This window comes from Triplophysa rosa, linkage group LG23, assembly GCF_024868665.1.
Source record: "Triplophysa rosa linkage group LG23, Trosa_1v2, whole genome shotgun sequence".
NCBI classification, from domain to species: domain Eukaryota; kingdom Metazoa; phylum Chordata; class Actinopteri; order Cypriniformes; family Nemacheilidae; genus Triplophysa; species Triplophysa rosa.
This window is the reverse complement of record NC_079912.1, coordinates 13,810,278-13,832,266: the sequence shown is the minus strand read 5'-3', so window position 1 is coordinate 13,832,266 and position 21,989 is coordinate 13,810,278. Positions and strand designations below refer to the sequence as shown.

Genomic DNA, 21,989 nt, shown 5'->3' with positions numbered 1-21,989 from the left:
TCAAATTCGTATTCACATGACAGATTTAGGTAAGGAAGATTTTAAAACAGTGGCTCAGTGGTTAGAGCATGGCACTAGCAATGGTCAGAAACAAATGTATAATACAATGCAATGCAATGTAAGTCGCTTTGGATAAAAGCGTCTGCCAAATGCATAAAAAACAGCTTTAGCAGTGAGAGTGCAGTTACACTCCACGGCACTAGATGGCAGCAGGTCATCGCGCGTCTTCCGCTTGCAGCGGAACAAAATTGGGCGGGAGTTTTTGTGTTGTTGTTGTGGGCTAAATGCACTGACTGGGGCTGTGTGAGATATTGTTTTTCTCAAATATTAATGTTAAGACTTGCATTTTCTTTTGACCTGAAACATTTATAACTGTTATAGGCTTACGATAAAAGCGACACTTTAAATTAAACGCCTTCGACGACTGTCGGTCTGCTAACAAACACGGCATGTTGAAACTGAAACGTAACGTCGAGTTGTCTGCAGGATTGTTATCTTCGGTGGCGGACACACAGTCTCTGTAACCCGGGCGTGGATATCAAAACGATGTCGCAGGTCAGTAACGTTACATGAGATTAAAAGTGAAGAACAAAGCAACTCAAAGCCACTGTTTCAGCCGCAGTCTTAAAACAGTGAGCTGCCTGTTTATACACTACAGCATTCTCATAGGCGCTTGCGCACGTCAGTGCTCAAATAACATAACGTTACCTGTCTAGGTAGTGAGCTCACTACGTTTTGTAAATGGCCACAAACAAGTGAGAGTATACGTGAAAGCAAAACTAAATGTGTTAAAAAAAGAAATTTATTGCTGGGTGTAAAAAATATAGTTCTGCTCTCATATTTTTGTCTGTCAAAAAATCTCATTCTGATGTTTGCAGACATGTGATGTTTTTAGGCATTTTATGTTATTTCGTTTAAATAGATATTTACAAATGCATTGCTATAGAGTTTCTAAGAAACTGACCCATTAAATCAATTATTTTAGGGGAAGGCCAAAAAGAAACTACATTATCACCAAGCAGAGGACAAGTAAGTGTAAAACAACTTTAACATAATTTAAATGTCCACATTAACATCCATTTAATATGTTGCTGCTGCTTTTCAGAAGCAATTCTCAAATCCAGATCAAAGAAGTCTTCACCCTGCATGATATTGACACTTTATTTGATGACATTGGTAAATATATTCTTACATGCTTCAACATTCAAATGAAATGCATGTGCTATTGAGTTGTGTGATTACAAATTCTTTGTTTTTTTTAGATGCAGATTCTGAACTGCGTTTGCCTATGCTTTCTCCGTTGCCCAAGAGCAGCGGTGTAAATGATCAGAAGAAAAGTGGGGGCTCGTGTGATTCCTATGATATAAAGGCTCCATCTGAACAGGTATGCATGTTTTGAATCATAAGAGATCATTCAGTTGTCACCACCACGATGTGATGTGGATAGTTAATTACATGACTTTGTTTTGCAGGCACCTAAGCACAATTTAATTGAGGCTAATGGCATTCACGATGATGAAATCATTGATAAAGGTAACAAATCCTACTATTAATTGAATCTCTCTTAATTGTATTGTCAGTGACCGTGAACTGAAGACTCATAACTGTCTTTTTATTGTTACTTTAAATAACTGTGTTTATTTTTGTTTCTTACAAAGAAAGTCCGTTTAAAGAGATTGTGCCCATAAAGACGTCCAGCCCTATTTCTTTGGCAACAGAGGGGGAAGAAGCAGTGGATGGAGTCAGGCCAATGGCTGACCCTTTGCTCTTTGGAGAAGATGAGGAGCCTATTGGAGGGGACCCGGGCAAGCCTCCATGCACTCAGCAGGCTATTCGTAGGTATGAATTGTACTAAAGTCTGAGAGTTTTTTTTGTGGATGTCATTTGTCTCATACTTGTTTTATACTTATACTTATATTTTCTTTGCTCTGAAGTTATAGTGAGTCCCTAGAATCACCACCAGAAAGGCTTGAATTCCGAAAAGTCACTAAACCTAATGCTGGTTCTTCATCAAGGTCAGTTATTTTGATACACCAACAGGCAGCAGTTGATGAGACTATAAATTATTATAAATACGTAATTAAATTCAAAATATAACAAACATAATCTAATCTTTGCTCTGTCAGCATGAAGACTGCAAAAACGAGCACAACTTCTGTGCAAGCCACCCAGTCGACACCACTGGAAATAAAGGAAGATTCACCAATGTAAGAAACAATTGTCTTTCCAGCGTTTCACTTTCCAGTGCTGTTAGTACAGAATATAAATGTAATTGTTTTATTAATAAACTATCATTACATTGTGACCAGTTACTCACCTGTTATGCACCACAGTGACCTGATGAATACTAATTTATACATGGTTAAATACCAAAATTGTACTTTTATCTCCTATTTTTTAAGGGATAAAGATCCAAGTCGACTGTCTCATGCTTTGGTTCAGAAAAATGAGCAGAAACTTCAGGGAGCAGAGCAATGCATGGATCAGATGGTGGAGGATACTGGAAAAAGGTCTTCTTTCCAGCACAAGCTTAAAAAAGCCTTGATGCCTAAATCCTCAAGGTGAGTTTAAATATGACCGTCTGATGTTAAACTACATGGCTGTTATTTTGTTGGGGTTGATTTGCAATGCTTTTTGTGATTTGTACACACAGATGGCTTGAGTAACTTATGTTTCCAATTGAGATTGACATCAGTATAGTTAAGCATGCGTATAATCAAATTAGCATGTAAATATTATACACAACCACTGGGTATTTTTTTATTGTTTTCAAGCTTGTTGAGACATTTGACTTATTCTCACTTACTTATGCTTTAATCATGAGTTCCAGGAAACCAGCCACAGTTCCAGCTCCTCTGCTTGTAGATTTAGAGGAGGACTTCATGATTCTGGACGATGAGGCTCCTATTCTGTTTGTCATCCCTCGGAAGACAGATGTCAGCAAAAACAAAAAGACTGTCCCAGCAAAAACCTCAAAAGAGAGTCTTCCAGCAGAACCACTTTCACAGACTGAAGCAGATGTGAATGATCAACAGAGGATGACCTCTAAAATAAGCAAAGCACAAACAGAGTCTGGGAAGAAACAACCCAAAGGAAACCGTGGGAAAGCTTCAAAAAAGAAGGGCATAGATGCTGTGGTGGATGTTTTAGAGAAAAGAACAAATTCTGTACTTGAAGTACAAGATGAGGGGGTTGGTGAACAGATCTCCTCTCAAAATGTTCCGGGCCTCAAAGATGTTGATTCTTCAGGTAAATCACAGTTTGATTAAATCTTAGATTTAAAATGTTTGTTTATTGTATATCATATGGTGGGGACCCATATATTTTATGTGTAAAGCAATGAACAAGTTAAATAAGCATAATCAAAATTTTGTACCAAAAACATAAAATGATCAGTGCATTTGTATTCATTTTACATCATATTGTTTCTTATGATTGAAATGATTAAAAACCGTCAAATCCTAAAACTTTGTAAGTTTATTATCTGGTTTGGATTATTTTTTACATCCCAGGTTTATTTGTGCTCTTAGAGGTTTGGCCCTATTCATAATTCTCAATGCATTTTTTAAATGAAAATGATAGAAAGTAGGAATTACATGTTCCTATTTTTAAATATGATTTTCATACCTTTGTGCAGTGGTTACAGGAGAGCAAAGCTCAAAGGACAATGCACCTGATGAGCTTCCTGACAGAGGTGAAGAAGATACAGACAGTCCTCATATCCTTGCTCCTCCTGTGGTGAGAATAACAAAGAAATCATCAAAGCCGTCTGGATCTCAACAGGAGAGGCCAGGGTCCAAAGCAAAGAAGGAATCCAAAAAAGTAAAGAGTACAATAGGTCCTCACTCCACAAACAAAAACAGAAAGAACAGTAGGAAAGGGGAACCTGTCTCTAAGACAAACAAGGGGATGTCAAAAAGACAAGTAGAGCCGGAACAGATAGATGCTGTTTGTGAGGAGGATGACAGTGTTGAACTTCCACCTGCCTATCAAGAGGAGGAACAAGGTTAGTTTCACTACTGTTTGCTCATTGCAGTATATTGTAAACTATTTAAATTGGTAACGTTACTTGTGCACCCATTTTTAGGGGTAATTGACCTTTCACCACTTGAAATTAAAAGAAAATTCAAACTATATTTGCATGGAGTTTAAGCCGGTTTCAGCATCTACAGTGTTGTAGTTAAACATGTTTTTTCTTTACTGTTTAATTCTTCCAATGCAGTGGTAAATAAGCAGTCTTCAAACAAGCAAGAAGCTTTGAAGGTTCCAAAAAAAGACAAGACAAAACAGATTGAACCAACTCCAAAAGATCCACCACCAGTTGCTTCAGACAGTTCAATGATGAACAAGAGGACGAGGAAACCTCCAGGATCGTGGTGGCTTTCTGGCCAAGATGCAAGTGCCACACAGTGGGAATCAGAGGAAACAGGCGGTACAACGCAGGGACCAAAAACCAAGAAAACTCCAAGCAAGCAAGCAGCTGTGGAGGTTTCTGAAGAAGCACACTCAGCACAGTCTTCCAAGCCTGCCCAAAAAAGTCAGAAGCGAAAATCTTCATCTACATTTAATATGGTGGAAAATGCTAAAAAGGTGTTAACTGCAGGTGATGATGCTAAAGCTGAGCAGAAAACGGCAAAGAAATCAGGTGGTCGGAAAAAAATCAAAGCAGCTGCGCAACCCCAAGTGTCGTCACCGACTCGTGTGTCTGAAGAGGAGGTAGGAGCTACTTCAGAGGTCCCTGCTGAGGACATTAGTCCTGTATTCTGTGCTCATCGACAACACAACCCTACACCAGGTTAACCCATTCTCAAACTCCTATTTTTTCTTATACTTGATAGTGGTGTCAATCAAGATTTTAACAGAGTTAAATAAATGAATTAAAAAGGAAGAGATCAGCAGCCATGATACTTATCCTTTGTTACTGTAAATTAAACAGGTGAGAAGCAGTTGTTCGACAACGTGTACACACGCGACAATGGCTCTGCAAAGAAACGTCCTTCATCTTCACTGAGAAGACCTGAGAGTTCTTCCCCAGATGTTCCATGGAAAAGACAAAGAAGAGCCCCTTCCAACTGGTGGGAGGTGGCACAGTCTCAAGAACCAACTGATGGGCCTTTATCACCTCACAGTCCCGCTCCACAAAAGTCTGAACCAACGAACACCCATATTCCTGCTGCGTTGCATATTGAGCCAAATCCAGCAAAGTCACTGAAAACAAAGAACCACACGAGGAACGTTCAAAGAAACATAATCAGCACACCAAAGTCAATCAAAACGTCTTTAGCTTCCATGAATGCCATTTTTGCCTCTGACAAAGTTAACGTGGTGAAAAGTGGACAGAGGCGCAGAAAACAGGGACGCAGAAATATCCTTCACTCTCTTGAGGATCAGTCCGATCACTCGAGTGAGAATATGGCACACAGTGATGATCAGATGCAAAGAAACAGACATGTTGCTTCTCGCTTTGTTGCTGTGAAGCCCTCAGGGAACAAAACCCAAACAAGTGTCAGAGTGTCCAGCGGACCAAACACCTTATCTGATGTGTAAGCTCATTTTAAGAAACCACTGCAAACTACATTTGCCAATGTCTAGTGTACTGGCATGTACTATTTGAAATGATCATAGTTGGCATTGTTTTTGTTTCTTTCTAGTGATGTTGCTTTCCGAAGTGGGCCATCATCAATGATTGAGCTTCAGCATCATGATGAGGAAGATGATGATATTGGTGAGTCTGTATTGAGAATATATTTGTTTAATATATGTTACAATTTCTAAGCCACCAGTGGCAACAGACGGTTGATCTGTTGGGTCATCGAAAACACAAAAGCGTTTCAAAGAGTCACTGCATACACTTTTTGGTAAATCATGCAATTGTCCTTTCCATTATTTTAGATTTGCCTTCAACCAGATTGACTCCCCGTGTGCAACATGTCCCTCGGGTGTTGTCGCAGTGTGATCTCTGTGGTCCTCCTCTGCTGACCATTGTCCTAGAAGAAGAAGACTGGAAAAACCTGAAGGCATGGTTCTCTCACCTGTGGCCCCCGGCCTCTAAAGGTAACACGCATACATAACTGATAATGCACCAAATCATAATGACTGGACACGATCATTTCTTGAAATACCCCTACTTAGTGCTGAACCTGCCTACTTTTCCAATCATATAACCTTTCCGTTTACATCCAGCACCTTTTTTCTTTTCTAGAGGGCCGTGTTATTAGTCCCGATGACTTCCACTGGCACTCTTACGGAGGTCGAGCCATGGGTCATGTGGTTGACCTCCAGAGCACCTCTTTCTCACATGGAAAGATTCTGCTGGGGTCATTCATGAAGAAACCCCCACAGATGGACCTTGAAACAGTTTCTGTAAGAAGATTGCATGTTCTTTAACACCGACATGTTGCTTGTTTTATCCCTTTCTCAGTGAATGTCTTTCTCATCATCCCAAATTGACATTTGTATCATAATTATTAAAAATTGATGAATTTTGGTATTGGATTTTGTAAATACCAACACATAAGGTCAATTCCAGATATCATAAATCAAAAATAAGTTGTTTTTTGCTGACAAATGATAGTTTAATCTGCAAAATGTCCTATGCGCTGTTTAAGTATGGAGTTTAACTTTCCTTTGTGTATGTGTGTTTTAAGGTTTTCAGCATCATCTCAAGTTGTGTGCGAGTTGAAATCGATGATGTAAAGTCTGTGTACAATTCAGGAGAAGTGTTTATGATACCCTCTGGTGAGTGAAAACCTGAGATATATATTTTTTAACTATTAAATGAATTCTGGACAATGTAATTGTTCTTTGTTTTTTTTCTGTCTTATAGGACGAGTATATAGCATCCACAACCTCTGTCAAGAGCCTGCTGTGCTGATTTACCACCGGACACAGTCAGATCACACACAGTGCTGAGTGATGGACTTTGGAATATTAAACTTGGAACATGGAATTCTCAACTGTATATTTTTAAATAAAATTATTGATGTATATCTTTCAAAAGAATTACAAATTGTTGTCTGACAAAGCTCGTAAATGCTTGATATTTCTTTGTGTATATAGAAAGAAAAGAATTGCCAATGATAATGGCAACTGTGAAACATGAATGTGTTGTGTAAAAAGCATTAGTGATTCTGTCTTTTTTTTCTTCCCAATGTGGCAGGAAATTTGAACAGGTTATTCAGCTGTCAGTAGGGGTCAGCAGATCCTATGTAATGAATTGGTCTAGTGCATTCGCAACATTGTGGGCAATTTTTTTTAACTCAAAATGGAGCATTTGTGGCGTTTACTTTAAGGGATGTGTTCGTGTAGAAGTAAAATCTTCTTCAGTTAACTTGCAAATGTATTTATGTATAGACCTGCCAAAAAATCTCTGAATGTTGCAGCTTGCCATTGCTTCAGTCTAGCTCTGTTTACAAAACATTTAGAATTTGTAATTTTTTAGTTTTTTTTCTGTACATTTATAGGTGCTCAACACATGCAGCTTAAATTCATTTGTCTGAAAAAAATAAACATTTTCTACACCAATATCTGCTGCTGCACACCATGTTTTTTTCTGGTGACTATCAAAACCTTTTTTTGTGCAGACCAGTGGCATCTTTTATCATTGAATTATACAACATGCTTTTAACCTCAGATGTGCAATGGAAACAAAATGAAAATTATGAGACCAAAAACCTTTAAAAAATCTTCATAACAAATCTTAGCACTTGAAACACATTTAGCCAGATAGATTATGTTATACTACTTATTATGCTTTGAATACTACTGCTAAGAATATTTTACAGAAGTGTGATAATAATAACATAAGGACTGTTTATAAAGATAATACATCACAACGTACTTTAAATTGCCATACAATATTTACACGTTTCCATTACTTACAAAATAAAAAGTGTGTATTTATCACAAAACATGCCTGTTACAAACTGAATCACAAATCTTCATTTAGGGATTTAAGATAATGTCAAATTTAGAGTTTAACAAAGTATGAGTCCTTCGCCAGCAGAAATGTGGAAAGGTTCACAATATTATGGCATCTCCAAAGCTAAGAACCATAATTCATTTCTTTATCATGCAGCCCACCTGTGGACTCAGTCATTGTATTTTTCTGGGACAACTGGGTGAGAGAAATGGGCAGATGATTAGAGAAAACTCATCACTGGCCTGATTGATGTTGCCTAGAAACCAAAGATGTCAAACCAAGTGCTTCTTAAATTACTTGTACAAGCGGTTTAAAAGAATTCCTGAATACCTTCCTAATAGATGTAAGTTGATGTTGACTAGATCAGTGGTTCTCAAACGTTTTCGTTGTAAGGCCCCCTTTGTGTTAAGTGCATCGCTTTGCGGCCCCCCATATAAAGACGTATAATCTTAAACTTAGAATTTTAATTAAACCAAAAACATTCAGTTATACAATGCTGGAACCTCAATTATTTTGGTTGGTGGTGTCATTTTTCTGATGTTTGATTGCATAAAATCTATGATAAATTTCTATATTTCATAAAATGCCACAAAATCTGTGGCCCCCTGGATCCATCTTGGGGTCTCCCAGGGGGCCACGGCCCCCAGTTTGAGAACCACTGGACTAGATAATGCCAACATGTGTCATGGATTTGTTTTAATTTGGAAACGTCTTGCTGCATATGCACACAATGGGTCTCATTCATGAAACATTCGTAAATTCTGAGTAATTTGCGCGTAAAACAGACCTTCCCGAAAACTTTCCTCCAGATTCACAAATACTTCGTAAACGTCAGATTTGATAATAAAATGTGTATGTTAATGAATTCCAATCACTCGTAAACAGGGCGCGCATGCACGCTCATTCAAAATTAGCATAATCCCCATAATGAATAAAACTACGCAAAACTCCCTGCCAAATTATGACTTCCCCATCCCCCACTAACATTAGGTGTTAGGATTAGGTGTGGGGGAGGGGTTAGGATTAGCCAATCCCCTATAAAATGGCGGGAAATCCAAATTCGTTACAACACCACCTGTTATCCTCTGGACTTCATTCTCTGGTTCGGCTACATTATATTGCATAATATACTAATAGGGTATATGCTTACCAATAAAGTCAGCAATTAAACTGTGTCCACTAAAGGGTTTTTAGCCAGCTAAAATAATAATACCTCGTGCTCTTCTGAAAACGACCAGTTTGTGGCGCCTGAGAACGCTTTGAAGGCACTGCGCTTGGTTGGTGTGATTTAGAATATCCGCAACAGTTAGCCTACTAGTATCTTATTTTAAAGAATATTACTTAATATGAAAATGCAGTACCATTAATATTAACTTCTCCGTTGTTGTGTGATGGTTGGTCAATTTAGTGTGTGTCCCCCCTCTTCTCCGCTGTGATTGGACGGCTGTGTAAAGAAGGACAGTAACGAGCTTTGCGTTTTACCCAAAGTTAAAAAGTAAAACATTATAAAAGAGAGGGCAAAATAACTCGTGGGATATCATTATGATACATAGTGCATCAAAATGCAGTGTCATCAGTTGGTCTAAAAGAATACAGAACATTACGTGCGGTTTTACGCACTGTTTACACGTGCTATGGAGCAGGTGTAGGCTACATTTCTTTCGTACCAACTACGTTAACATTTTCATGAATCCGAAAATTTACGTCAAAACGACTTTACGAACGATTTACACAAAAATCGTTCTGCTCGTGTTTCATGAATGAGGCCCAATATGTGTCATCATGGAGACCAAAAAGGGAAACTGATAAAGGGGTCTAACATTTTGGCATTTAGCAACGCGAGTCGGTCTTTGCACCACAGACGCGATGTGAATTTAATTAAGGATAAATCAAAAGTGAGTTGGCACGGGTGGATAAAACATAAAGAAAACCTCAAAGCTGTTGATCCTTCAGTAGCTTTATAAGCTTGTGGAGGTTCTGTGAGCTTAATGCATTAAAACGCAGCAGCCTTTTCTCCTCGCTTGGTAACATTGATTACGGTACACTCGCATCTGTGGCGCTAAGTGAATCTGAGAGCCGAGTACAGATGGTGGAAGGACAGCGGTAGAGATGTAAAAGTAGAGTTTTGAAAGGACACCAGATACAGGCCAGCTGTTAGAATCCTGAATACTGCATTAAGCAGAGTGGTCTGTTATAGACAAATAACACATTTCCTTAACAAACAAGAAATGCTGGGATGTACATCTTTTACCTTTAGGCATTTGGTAAATGCTTTTATTCTAAAGCATGTGCATGCGCATTGAATTTTTTTTATTATTATTAAACCCATAATCTTGCTGTTGCCAGCACTATGCTCTATAAATGGAGCTAAAGATATCAAGCATCGAAAAGTTTAAGAAATCATTTGGTGAGATTTTGATATGGTCTTGTTGTTAAAACGGCACTTAAAAGTCGAGTAACATTGTTTACCTTTACATAAGTTAAGTGCATTTCTTATATGTCAACATGACCAGTCTCAATATTCATCCTATCAGAATCTGCTTGTTTGCCTTTTGCAAAAATGCTAATCACTATATTGTATATGCAATGGCTTAAAGAAAGCGAACGTTATCAAGGCATATCCAGCATATACTGTAATTTCCTTCTATTGTTGACATTTTTCTCTAAACCCATTGGGTTGTTGCTACACACATCTGTCAGTTTCAAATAAGTCCATTAAAATCAAATCAGTGAAACAATAAGGTGCTTTTACTGAAGGGGTTTGCTTGTAGCTCAGTGGCAGGTTTTGCAGCCTTTAACAAATAAAGGAAATTTTGCATGCCAGACACTTAGGAAAACTAATTTGTTTTAATCCTGTCTACTCATAGTCTGTCTAAAACAAAGTATGTGTCAAATATTTAAATATATACCCAAACTTGGGTCAGTGAACATATATTTTACCCTTAGAAGTAGTGAACAGCAGCTACGCTAATCTCTTTCTGCCCATCCCGAGGTAACTAGATATTACGCCGCCCTCCTATGAGAGCCTGCGGACTGACTGATCATCTCAGCTCGAGCTCAGGCAACGTCCATCACCAAACAAGAGCAAAGATGGACTCTTTCTGTGTTTTCTCTTTCTTTTCTCCTGTAAAGCTGCTTTGAAACAATACACATTGTAAAAAGCGCTATATATAAAAATGTACTGAATTTAATTGAACCTCAAATATTAAAAAGAAAAAATGTATAAACGTACTTCACAATGTAACCAATATGTCATATTTTATATTATTTGTATATCTTTTTTCATGTTACAATGATGAGAATGAGATTTTTTGCAATGACTGTAATGAAAAGTTCGAGGAAATATGTTTAATGTCATAAAAATAATCTCTTCATTGTCTCGAGGCGAAAGTGTAATTTTATTTTATTTTAATTCTGAAATATATGCATGCATGTCAAATGCACCTTTGTTGATTTGAAGTCTGCCAGTTTTAATGTTAAAACTTAATAATACGTTTAAAAATCTTTATAAACATGAAGAATAAAGATCCTTTTTGTTTACATATGAAGAGTTTATTTGCAAAAACAGATAATTCCTGTTTTTTAATCATGTTTTTATTGTGTTTTATTGTGCTAGATAGCAGCATTTTTTAAATTATTATTACTTAATCAAAACAACCCAACTGCAGTTTGAATGCACAATAAAAAAACATGATTGTACAGTTTTTTTTTAAATGGAGTTATCTGTTTTTGCAAATGAGCTCTTTGTATTGTGGTAACGTTCGATTTATCTAGTTGCTCTGATGTTCTAGAAGCCTCTAGGTCCAACAATACTGGCAGTTAAACAGCATGAGATCACCCAAGTATGATCAATTTCGTGCAGGCAAAAACTAATCACATTTTCTTTAGAAAATGTATACAAATTATAATAAATAAAGTTATTTCTGTCACAGTAAATATGGACTAATTGGTGTTCACTTCACTGCGCTGTTTGTTGCCAAATCATGATATTATTCGTTTTTTCATAAGAGGCAATACTGAGCCATCTACTGGTTCTTGGTATTGTGATCTGTTGCTTCTCATTTATTAAACTTCAAGAGACAGAATTTAGCATTGTAACAATTTGCTCTGTGAGAGATGGTTTAATTTCAGTGCCTTGTCAATCAGAAAATGACTTCATAAATGTCATGTCTTCCTGTCACTCAATGCATTGAGATGATTTAGACCCTCACATATCTAATTATGAACTAATTATGTAAATTGTTTGTGTTTTATTTTATATGTGAGTTTTACAAAAGATGTTTAGACTGAATTAAATGCATGTGTTCCTTTTTTCTGTTGGGTTACACTTTATTTTTTTACACAGCCAAGGTGGATGTCATAAAGCATTACCCTTATTGATTCAACAAATAATTGTGAAAAGAAAGACTATGTTGCTGACTATATTGTTGTTATAATCCAACAAGCCCTCTCGACTCATACAGGTTTAGTGACTGACAGCTAATTTAAATTCTTATTTACCAAAACGGATCTCTTTGATACAAACTAAGGAGTGAAATAAGTTTGCTCATATGCACTCAGTGAGTTCAAGATGACAGACAAAGACAACTGATGACAGAATAAATAGGCACTTTCCTGCTTCAATAGCTCCATCAAGCACGTGATCTGCACTGACGTACAACCACCCGCAGGGATAAATGACAGCACTTGTGAGCCCACACTACAGATGGGTGAGACAGGTGAAAAAAAACTGTGTTGGGGAAGCTATCAGACAAAAACATGGTTACTTCAATTTTACTACAGTAAAACCCAAAACGCTAGTTACGAATGTAACTGTGGTACTGTGAATTTCGGAAAATATACCAACGAAGTCAAATGGTGACGCATGCTTAGTGTCAGGTGTAATAAGCCCGTGACGCTCAGCATTCTGTCTCGGTACGCCTTTTTCGTGCATTACGAGTGACAAGAAACTGATGGTCATCCAGAATTCACAGAACCACAGTTACATTCGTATCATTTGTAACACAGGGCTTTCCTGTGGCTCAGTGGTGAAAGCAAGGTGCTAGCAACGCCAAGTTAATGGGTTCGATCCCAGGGATTGCACATACTTAAAAAATGTATGGTATAATGCAATATGAATTGCTTTGGATAAAAGTGATAAAGATGCATAAATGTCAATGTCAACTAGCGTTCTGTTTCATTCCTACTGACCGCCAGAGGCAGTGTAACACTAGTGGATGGTATACCTAGACAAAAAATCAACACTGCTCCTGAAGGACTGCCACACTCACAGGATGAAGAGCAGCCACGTTAACATTATAGAACCTGGCAAAGGTGCACGGAGAGGCCCAGGTAGCAGCAGTGCAGATGTCAGCCAAGGAAACTCCTCTAAAGGCAGCCCATGAAAATGATACAGCCTTAGTGGAATGACAAGTTACGCCCTGAGGTAATGGCTTCCCTGCCTCTTTGTAAGCCAAAGTTATCGTCTCCACTATCCACTTTGATAACCTTTGCTTTCCTCACACCGTCATAGCAATCAAACAACTGATCCGAAAGTCGGAACCGGGAAGTAGCTTCCACGTAATGCCTCAAAGCACGGACATACGAGGTTCTCATTTGATGCAGACCCCGAGACTGAGAAGTAGCAAGTTCGATGTGCTGGTTTACAAACTGAGGGAGGAGAACTTTAGGGAGAAAAGATGGATTGGGTCGCAAGACCACCCCTGACCCATCAGGCAGCCAATGTAAACAAAGGTCACTGACAGACAGTGCATGTAATTCACCAACTCGTTTCACAGTAGTCACCACCAACAAAAAGGCAGTCTTTAGATACAGCTACTTAATATCCACACTCTCCAAGGGCTCAAACAGAGATGAACAAAGGAAGGTGAGTACAAGATGTAAATCCCAAATGGAAAAATGAGTATTCAGGTCAGGCTTAAAACGAGGAGCACCTTTCAGAAAACTGCACACCAGACTATGAGACCCGAGAGAAGCGCCCTCAACCGGAGCATGATATGCAGAAATTGCTGCTACATACACCTTCAACGTAGAAGCTGCTTTCCCTTCCTCCAATAAATGCTGAAAGAAGTTTAAGACTCTTGAAACATCACAAGAATAGTCTCCAGCATGAAGCATAAATCTGCCGTGTTGAAGGAGCTTTAGCACTGGAAATTGTATGGATAACAGTAGGGTCACAATGCTGCAACAAGGGGTTTAGCACAGGGGATAAACCCACAGCTGTACTGTGAGACGGGTCTGGACGTCAAACGCTGCCCTCTAACTGTGAGAGGAGGTCTCTCCTTTGGGGCAGCTGCCAGGGGCTGCCAGACAGCAGTGTAAATAATAGAGGGAACCACGGCCTGGCCGGCCATCATGGAGAAATCCTTTGCAGCATCTCCCACAGCAGAGGAGTTGGGGGAAATGCATAAAGTAGGCAGTTCGGCCATTTGTGAGGACTGGATGTCTCCGTCTTGGTGAACCACAAGCGACAGTGGGTTGTTGTCGATGAAGCGAAAAGGTGGCGGTGTCTAGCCGGGCTTAACCGCAAGCCATTTTTCCACAACTGGAGGAGTGGTCGAAGGTGCAGCAGGCCCAATGGGATCACTACCGTAGCAACCGCTAGCATGCCCATCGCCCTTAGAAGCAACTGTGTAATAGACTGTGCAAGAATCAGGCAGCTCTTCTTCTCGTTTACTGCCAGACCCAACCTCTGCACATGGCTCAAAAGCATGCTGGAGTTGTGAACAGCCAGCACCTCTGTGGGGGCACAGAGAAGCTAGTCGTCTTGATAAGGTAGAATACACAGGCACTTTGCCCAAAGAGGTGACGGTGCCGCATTCACATACCTCGTGAAAACACAAGGAGCAAGAGAATGGCAGAACTCTGAACTGGTATACTTGGCCTAGAAAGCTGAAACGCAGGAATTTTCTGTGGTGAAATGTTACAGGAATGTGAAAGTAAGCATCTTTTAGGTAGACACAAACAAACCAGTCGACTCTTGTCACAGTCTAAAGAACATCGGCTGTACACAGCATGCGTAAAGGCAGAACCATCAGAAATCGATTCAAACGTCTCAAATCTAGAACTGGACGGAAACTACCGTCCTTCTTTGGAACAAGAAAATATCAGCCGTCCCTTTGAACTAGGGATGAACTGCTTCTATGGCTCCCTTCTCTAACAGGGAATGAATCTCTAGGGAATGCACAACAGAACGAGCTGCATCCCTGACAACTGTGGGAACAATTCCCGAAAACCTGGGGGGTCAGTGTCGAAACTGTAGTGCATAACCCCTGCTCATAGTCTTTAGAACCCAGGGGTCTGATATGATGTTCCTCCAATAATCCAGCTGTACTGCTGAAAATCGATCGACAGCCGGCCCGAGAGATTCAGGTTTTATGAATGCGGCTTTTGGTGGCTGTGGGGTGGAGTTGGGTGTAGCCCCCGCCGGTTGTCGATGAGGTGGACGAAAACCTTGAACCTCTTCTGCAACCCAGAAGAGCCGTCTGCAGAAACTGAGAAACGGAGGGATCTACATTTGCTGATTCCAACGTACTGGTAGTGGCAAGAAGCAGCTGACAGATTGTGTTCTTTGTCCAAGTTATGTAAGCGGTGGAGTCGAAAGCCTTTTTTAGCAGAGAATCTGTGCAATCACACTGTGCACTAGGGCATCGTACATTACCTCGTAAGGCCTCATCAGTGGACACCACTAATGCTGCGACAGGTTGTTCTACTTCCGGGGTGCGCCCAAACCCTATGTAATCTGCTTCCGCCATAGACGCCAAGATGCGAGCAGTTTTAGGGTGTCGTTTAAATGCACCAGAACCTGTGAGTGCATTAGAAAACTCAGCCACAAAATCGTTGCATGGTGGCATGGTAAAGGAATTCTCAGCCGGGGGCTGTCTGAAAAACACATTAGACTGAGTCGCCTGAACAGATTTATCCAGCCCCAGACGGGCAACTGCCATACGGAGTACAGCTAAGGTATCATCAGAGTTGGACTGACTATGCTCTGTCGATCGAACTGATCCCCCACTTGAAACGTCAGTAAAGACATCTTGGGGGGGAAGGTGGAACCGTACAGTCCACCTTCAGTTTCCCATGATCATGAAACAGGGAATCAGAAGCGCTTGTAGAAAGTACATCCAATTCAACATGACGCGAGAGATACAGGGATTCAGAATACTCTTCGCAAATTTTCCGACTTGGGTCGGTGCCGGCCCCATCATCCTGCGTCGGGTTCACAGGAGCGACAGGCAGCTGTAAGGAATGGAGGAGACGCTTTAGCTCCGCCATTTCCGAAGATAGCACCGCAACTGTCTTAGAAAATGAGGTTTCCTCCTTCTTTGTCGGAGGGGCGCTCGTTGCCGAGGACGTGCGACGCTTCTTAATCCACTGGACTGTGGGATCCATCTGCCCGAGATGCACTGTCGAGTTGTGTGTGTAACCAGCGATAGAAACACACAATAAGCACAAAACTCACCCGATGAAGAAAATATATGTGACCCTGGACAACAAAACCAGTCTTATGGGTCAATTTTTCGAAATTGAGATTTTTACATAATCTGAAAGCTGAATAAATACTCTTTCTATAGATATATGAGTTGTTAGAATAGGACAATATCTGGCTGAGATACAACTGTTTAAATATCTGGAATCTGAGAGCGCAATAAAATCAAAATATTGAGAAAATTGCCTTTGAAGTTGTTAATCAGGGGCACTGTGGCAGACCATCCACTCACAAAAATAAAGTTTTTATATATTTAAGGTAGGATTTACAAAAATCTTCATGGAACATGATCTTTACTTAATATCCTAATGATTTTTGGCATAAAAGAAAAATTGATAATTTTGACCCACACAATGTATTTTTGTCTTTTACTAAAAATGTTCCCGTGCTACTTAAGACTGGTTTTGTGATCCAGGGTCACATATAATCCACGAACGCTGCAGAAGTGCGCCGACACAGCTTGTGAGGACGAGACTTCGCTGCTCTGATAAGCTGCACTTGCCAGCACGAATGTCGTTCTAACACAACGACCTATCTCTAACAGGCGAGAAAGCGAAGGAGACAGAATGCTGAGCGTCACGGGCTTATTATACCTGACACTCAGCATACGTCACCATGTGACTTTGTTGGTATATTTTCTCGACCTATCTGGCTGGCGCCGAGATAATCCACTAGTGTTACATTACCTCTGGCAGTCAGTAGGAATGAAACAGAATCATAATTTAAGGCTACAATCAAAAGGCTAGAAAACATCTAAAATCTATAGAAGGGAATGGCTTTAACCTATTTACAGCGGCTGAAAAAATTAACATTCCAAATTTTCATTTAGTCAGAATTTTTAGATTTTGCGATCATTCCAGTCAGTGTTTGTTGAATTTCAACTAAATCAAACCTCAGGAGTAACATAAAGTACAATGCATTGTGAAAGACTGACAGCATGTCAAGACACATGAAAACGGTGATAAAAATCAAGGTTATCACATAAAAAATAGTTTTAAACTTTTCCTAGATACAAATATTAAAAGTGAACATGAACTTGTTTTCTTTGCCGTGTTTGAGGTCTAAAAAATAGCCTACAGAGCATCTTTTTTGTTATTTTAACCCGTTTTTCCAGTTTTCTGCAAATAAATGCAAATAGAAAAAAATATCGTGAAACAAAAAAAACACATTTTACCTAAGCACATGCCTATGAATAGTAAATTCAGAATTTTTTTTTAAATGGTCTCTTAATTTTTTCCATGGCTGAATGATTTAGGCCCTAATTTATACTTTTACATAAGAGCATCTTACACAAAACATTACCCTTTAGGATGTATAGATTATAAACACACTCTAAATAAATCACGAAGATAATTTAAAATATGCAATGTTTGAGGACTTTTGCTACTAAAATAGGATTTGAGAATCAGTGATTCGTTTTCGTGAATCGATTTGTTCGGACGATTCAGGTGAATGAACTCACCGATGCGTGAATCAGATACCGCGTTTCTGTGATTGTAAACGTGATATGATACAGTCAGTTTGTTTGTTACACGGCTGCTTGTTTTAGAAATTAGCTAAGTACTGAAAAACACCATTAAAATGGCAGTCACTGTCGCGCTATTGAATGTAATGGAGTCGTGTTTGGTTAGGCTTACGTTAGATAAGTTAGTTAACGTTACTCACCAACACTGAGAGCAGAAGGTAAAAGGTACGTTTTTAATAATAGCTTTGTGTGAATTTGTTTAATATATTATTTAAAGTGATTAATAGTTCTGAAATGTTGCTGTGTCAGTATTTTTTCTCAGACTTTATCTCTGAGCAGATAGATCATCCACATCAGCGCAGGAATTATGTTGGCAGATGGCAGTGAGGTAGAAATGCACACCGTGAGTTTTTCCCCTGTGCTTCAGCGAAATCCGCACGTATACGAACTATGACCTTTTTTGTCGGTATTCATTTTTGCAAAGACAAAAGCCTGGACTTTACTAGTGCCATTTTACTGGATTATCACACTTGACCTGTGCTTTCATGAAGTACAATGATCTTAAAGGGAAAGTAGCATATAGCACTTAAGTAAATAGGGTACACCAGTATCCATACTCAAGAGGCACAAGTAGCCTATTATAGTATAATATTATAGAATAATAAGATATGCTGGGAAAACTATTGTCTAAAATGAAAATGCATTAACCCCCACTCCATCACGGTGATTTTGGCCTGTCTCACGCGCCAAACTTGACTTTATCCAGCAATTACTACAACATTGTTAGACACACTTTTGATAATCAGTTATTATTGAACTGACTTAAAGTCATAGTAGATTACTTTACTAAATTAACACATTTTAAATTAATTAAATAAACATGATAATTTAGGCTATAATCCCTGTTAACCTTGTTTTTTTATTTCAGTTCCGATTCATTTAGTCAATGTTGTTCATTTTCCTTATGTCATTGTTTTTAAAAGAGAGAAAATAGTAATGATAAACTGATTGCACAGCAATTATGAATTATTATTAATATTATTAAAAGGAAAGGACCATTGGTCTGTTGAGGCTTTGCCTTCATCGTCCCAATAAGGTCCTTAATTCTAAGAGAGACTACAGTCATCTGAGTATGCATGGATGCTTTGGCTTGTCTTTGCAAGTTGGCAGTGTGAGGCATTAATTAACAGAGCTTATTGCATTATTAATTGTGAACATTCCAGAGCCAGTGAAAAGACTTTCATTTCCCCTGTGTGTGATATTGCTACAAGGAAATTGGTTATTACAAATAATACACGTGATTCATCCACCTGCAAACTGCTCTGTGTGCTTAGACATTTTGAGCTCCTCCACATTCATATTCACACAAGCATCTCATACACACACCCTTCTCTTTAAAAAGTCACCATTTACACTGTAGAGGCATTGAAAATAAAAGAGAGCAATGACATGAGCATCATCTTGGGTTATTGCAGTCCTACATTCAATTAGCAAGTTGCCCAGGGCCCTTATTCAGTTATGCCGAAATGTTCAGCTAAGGATATTGTAATGAATATTGCTTGAAAGCAAGTAGCCAACTGACAGAACACATGTTAAACTTCAATGACATTTAAATCAGACAGTCAGCCTTTAAATGTGGTTTAAGTGTTGCTCTTCTTGGTTTCCTCGTTCCTGAAAGAACAATTTTAACATGTTAACATGACATGACAGTAGTGCTTTTACAATAATTGTATAGTATATGCATTAGTTAACATGAACTACTTGGATAAAAGCGTCTGCCAAATGAAATGTAATGTCATGTAAATGAACTAACAATGAAAAATACTTCTACACATTTATTAACATTATTGTATGTTAAATTTAGCATTAACCAATATTTTTTTTTAATCAAAAGTTAAATTAGTTAACATTGGTGAACATTAATGCACAGTGAACTAACAATTGTACTGACATTTACTAAGACTGTCACCCCCATATCTTCACTCGCTAATTCAGACTTAAGTACCCGTCCGATCCCTGCGCTCTGCAATCGAACAACGTCTTGTGGTGCCGTCCCACAAAGGGAAAAAATCACCCTCACACACTTTCTCTGGATGTGTTCCACGACTCTGGAACGATCTCCCTCTTGATCAGCGGATTCTGTAGCGGTCTTTAAGAATCGGCTAAAAACACATCTCTTCCGTCAACATCTGACCCATTAGTACAGTCTTCTACTTCTTTACTTTCCTATCCCCCCCAAAATATTCTTAGCTTCGTGTACTGTGGTAGGCTGACTGAGACAGTTGTACTGCACCTATGCATTATTGTTCTTTTGTTGCACAGATTGCTTCTACTGTTTTTCCCCTACTTTGTACGTCGCTTTGGATAAAAGCGTCTGCTAAATGACAGAAAGATAAAAAATGCTAAAAACCTATATTGCACATTGTTAGTGTATATTAGCTAATACATTTACTTACGTTAACAAATACAACCTCATTGTAAAGTGAATTACTGAATAAACATTTAAAATAAACCATAGGCACATTGTTCAAATGTATGCTGACCAGTTGAACGTAAAAGCCATGTCCTGTCTTTAGATTTTAGTTAAATCCTTTTACTTCTGCACAAACAATTAACAATTGTATGTATTTAATATGTCTGTACTAATAATATTTGCTGTGCATTAAGAGTATGAGTCTACAGTAATTTGCTTTTCAATTGGAATAATGAAGTCCTCTAATATTTCTTAGTCATAGAAACTCCCATTAACCCTGCCAAAGTGTGAATTATAGCACTTAGCAAAGCTTACAAAAAGTCTTGCTTTAAAATAAGTACTTTTCTAAAACTATAGAAGATTCTAAAAATAGATATGTTTCTTAACTTTTGCTGATGAAAAGTGTTTTTTTGTCAAATCTGCTAAACTGGGCTTGTTGGCTAAGTGCCTGGTTTTAATGCAGTGTTCGATCTGGGAGCTTTCCAGAATCTGGACAGAAAGTCCATCGTCCCCCGCTCGCTGCGGTCTTAAAATAACCAATTAATGTAAAAGCTTTGGGGATATCATCAATAAGACGGCGACATTTTCCTGTGGTGTGTGGCACAGGGACGATTATAATGTTGAACAAGAGCTATGGGGCTTTAAAGCAGCATTTCTGAAAGTGATAAAAGTAACTGTCTTTCGTAAGGCTGCCCGGCCTCAGGCTGTGGCCATCTACTACTGCTGTTTTGTGTGGCCTGAAGTGTTGTGTGTGCGCATTGTGCCTAGTCAAGGTTATAGTCAGCACTGGATCTTTCTACAGGTTTGCATGCCTTTGTAATCTTTCAGTGGTATAGGTATAAAAAAATGTGCGGATGGAAGAATATTCCTTTTATCCATCTCATGCAAGAAAAAAACACAAGAAAGCTGCAGAATATCATCAAGCGTTCTTGTTATGCATTTGAGATCTATAAATCTTTGCATCATACCACAAATATATTCTGGTTTCATTTCTGTATAGTAGCATATATTGTTATGACTGAACATAACATCATGAAAACAGGGCCACTATAATAAGGCCAGGGCTTGAACTAGAAAAAACTTGGAGTCTGCATTCTACCGGAGGTACCAGCCAAATCCAGACCTTCTTTTGGCTTATTGGGAACGAAGAGATAAACCATGTCCCGACATGGCAAAACTTTAACCCATATTTTTTTGCAAACAGTAGTTTATAATGCACCCGAGATACATTAAAATGAATAACACATGCTCATAACTCGCATTGCTGTATTATCACCATCGGGAGAAGCACATTTGTTCATCCTGCACCGCTATAAATATAACAAGGGAACCATTTTGATGCGTTGGGTAATTTTAGCTGCTACAGATGTTCACAAATAATCTTTGTGCATCCCGTCTCAGACGGACCCTTCCATTGCATCTGTGATATTATGTGCCGTCTTTGATGATTTCTAAAGGAGAGAAGGAGATAGAAGGGAGACAAGATGCAAAGTATATGAGCAATGTTCTTTAAACAATATTTAACATTCATTCTGTTGATTCATGCTTTTATCCTTTTTTTGGGCAGTGTAGCTGTTTCCGAGCAGATTGCTTGTGATTTATTCCTTAAATCATGTCATAATTTATATCTTCCTATAATAAG

The 21,989-nt window shown here is 38.8% G+C and overlaps 1 protein-coding gene across 2 annotated transcripts; it reads left to right on the top strand.

Annotated features, from left to right (window-relative positions):
- Positions 1-258: 258 nt before the first annotated feature.
- si:ch211-161h7.4 (proteoglycan 4) lies at positions 259-7,517 on the top strand. Of its 2 annotated transcripts, none has more exons than XM_057322566.1 (18): positions 259-555; positions 986-1,029; positions 1,106-1,176; positions 1,263-1,384; positions 1,473-1,533; positions 1,659-1,839; positions 1,935-2,015; positions 2,127-2,207; positions 2,403-2,561; positions 2,831-3,249; positions 3,638-4,006; positions 4,223-4,795; positions 4,937-5,543; positions 5,652-5,725; positions 5,893-6,054; positions 6,203-6,363; positions 6,648-6,738; positions 6,827-7,517. In XM_057322566.1, exons 1-18 carry the CDS (start codon positions 547-549, stop codon positions 6,910-6,912), a joined length of 3,351 nt encoding a protein of 1,116 aa, XP_057178549.1. In that variant the 5' UTR covers positions 259-546; the 3' UTR covers positions 6,913-7,517. The 2 variants fall into 2 exon arrangements, with proteins under 2 accessions (XP_057178549.1, XP_057178548.1); XM_057322565.1 differs by having other exon boundaries at positions 2,825-3,249.
- Positions 7,518-21,989: the final 14,472 nt, after the last annotated feature.

Bases quoted from the DNA above. Each gene is read 5' to 3' on its own strand.
- si:ch211-161h7.4 (XM_057322565.1), top strand. The intron at 1,385-1,472 runs GTATGCATGTTT...TTTGTTTTGCAG, and splicing joins TAAAGGCTCCATCTGAACAG to GCACCTAAGCACAATTTAAT. The intron at 1,534-1,658 runs GTAACAAATCCT...TTTCTTACAAAG, and splicing joins TGATGAAATCATTGATAAAG to AAAGTCCGTTTAAAGAGATT.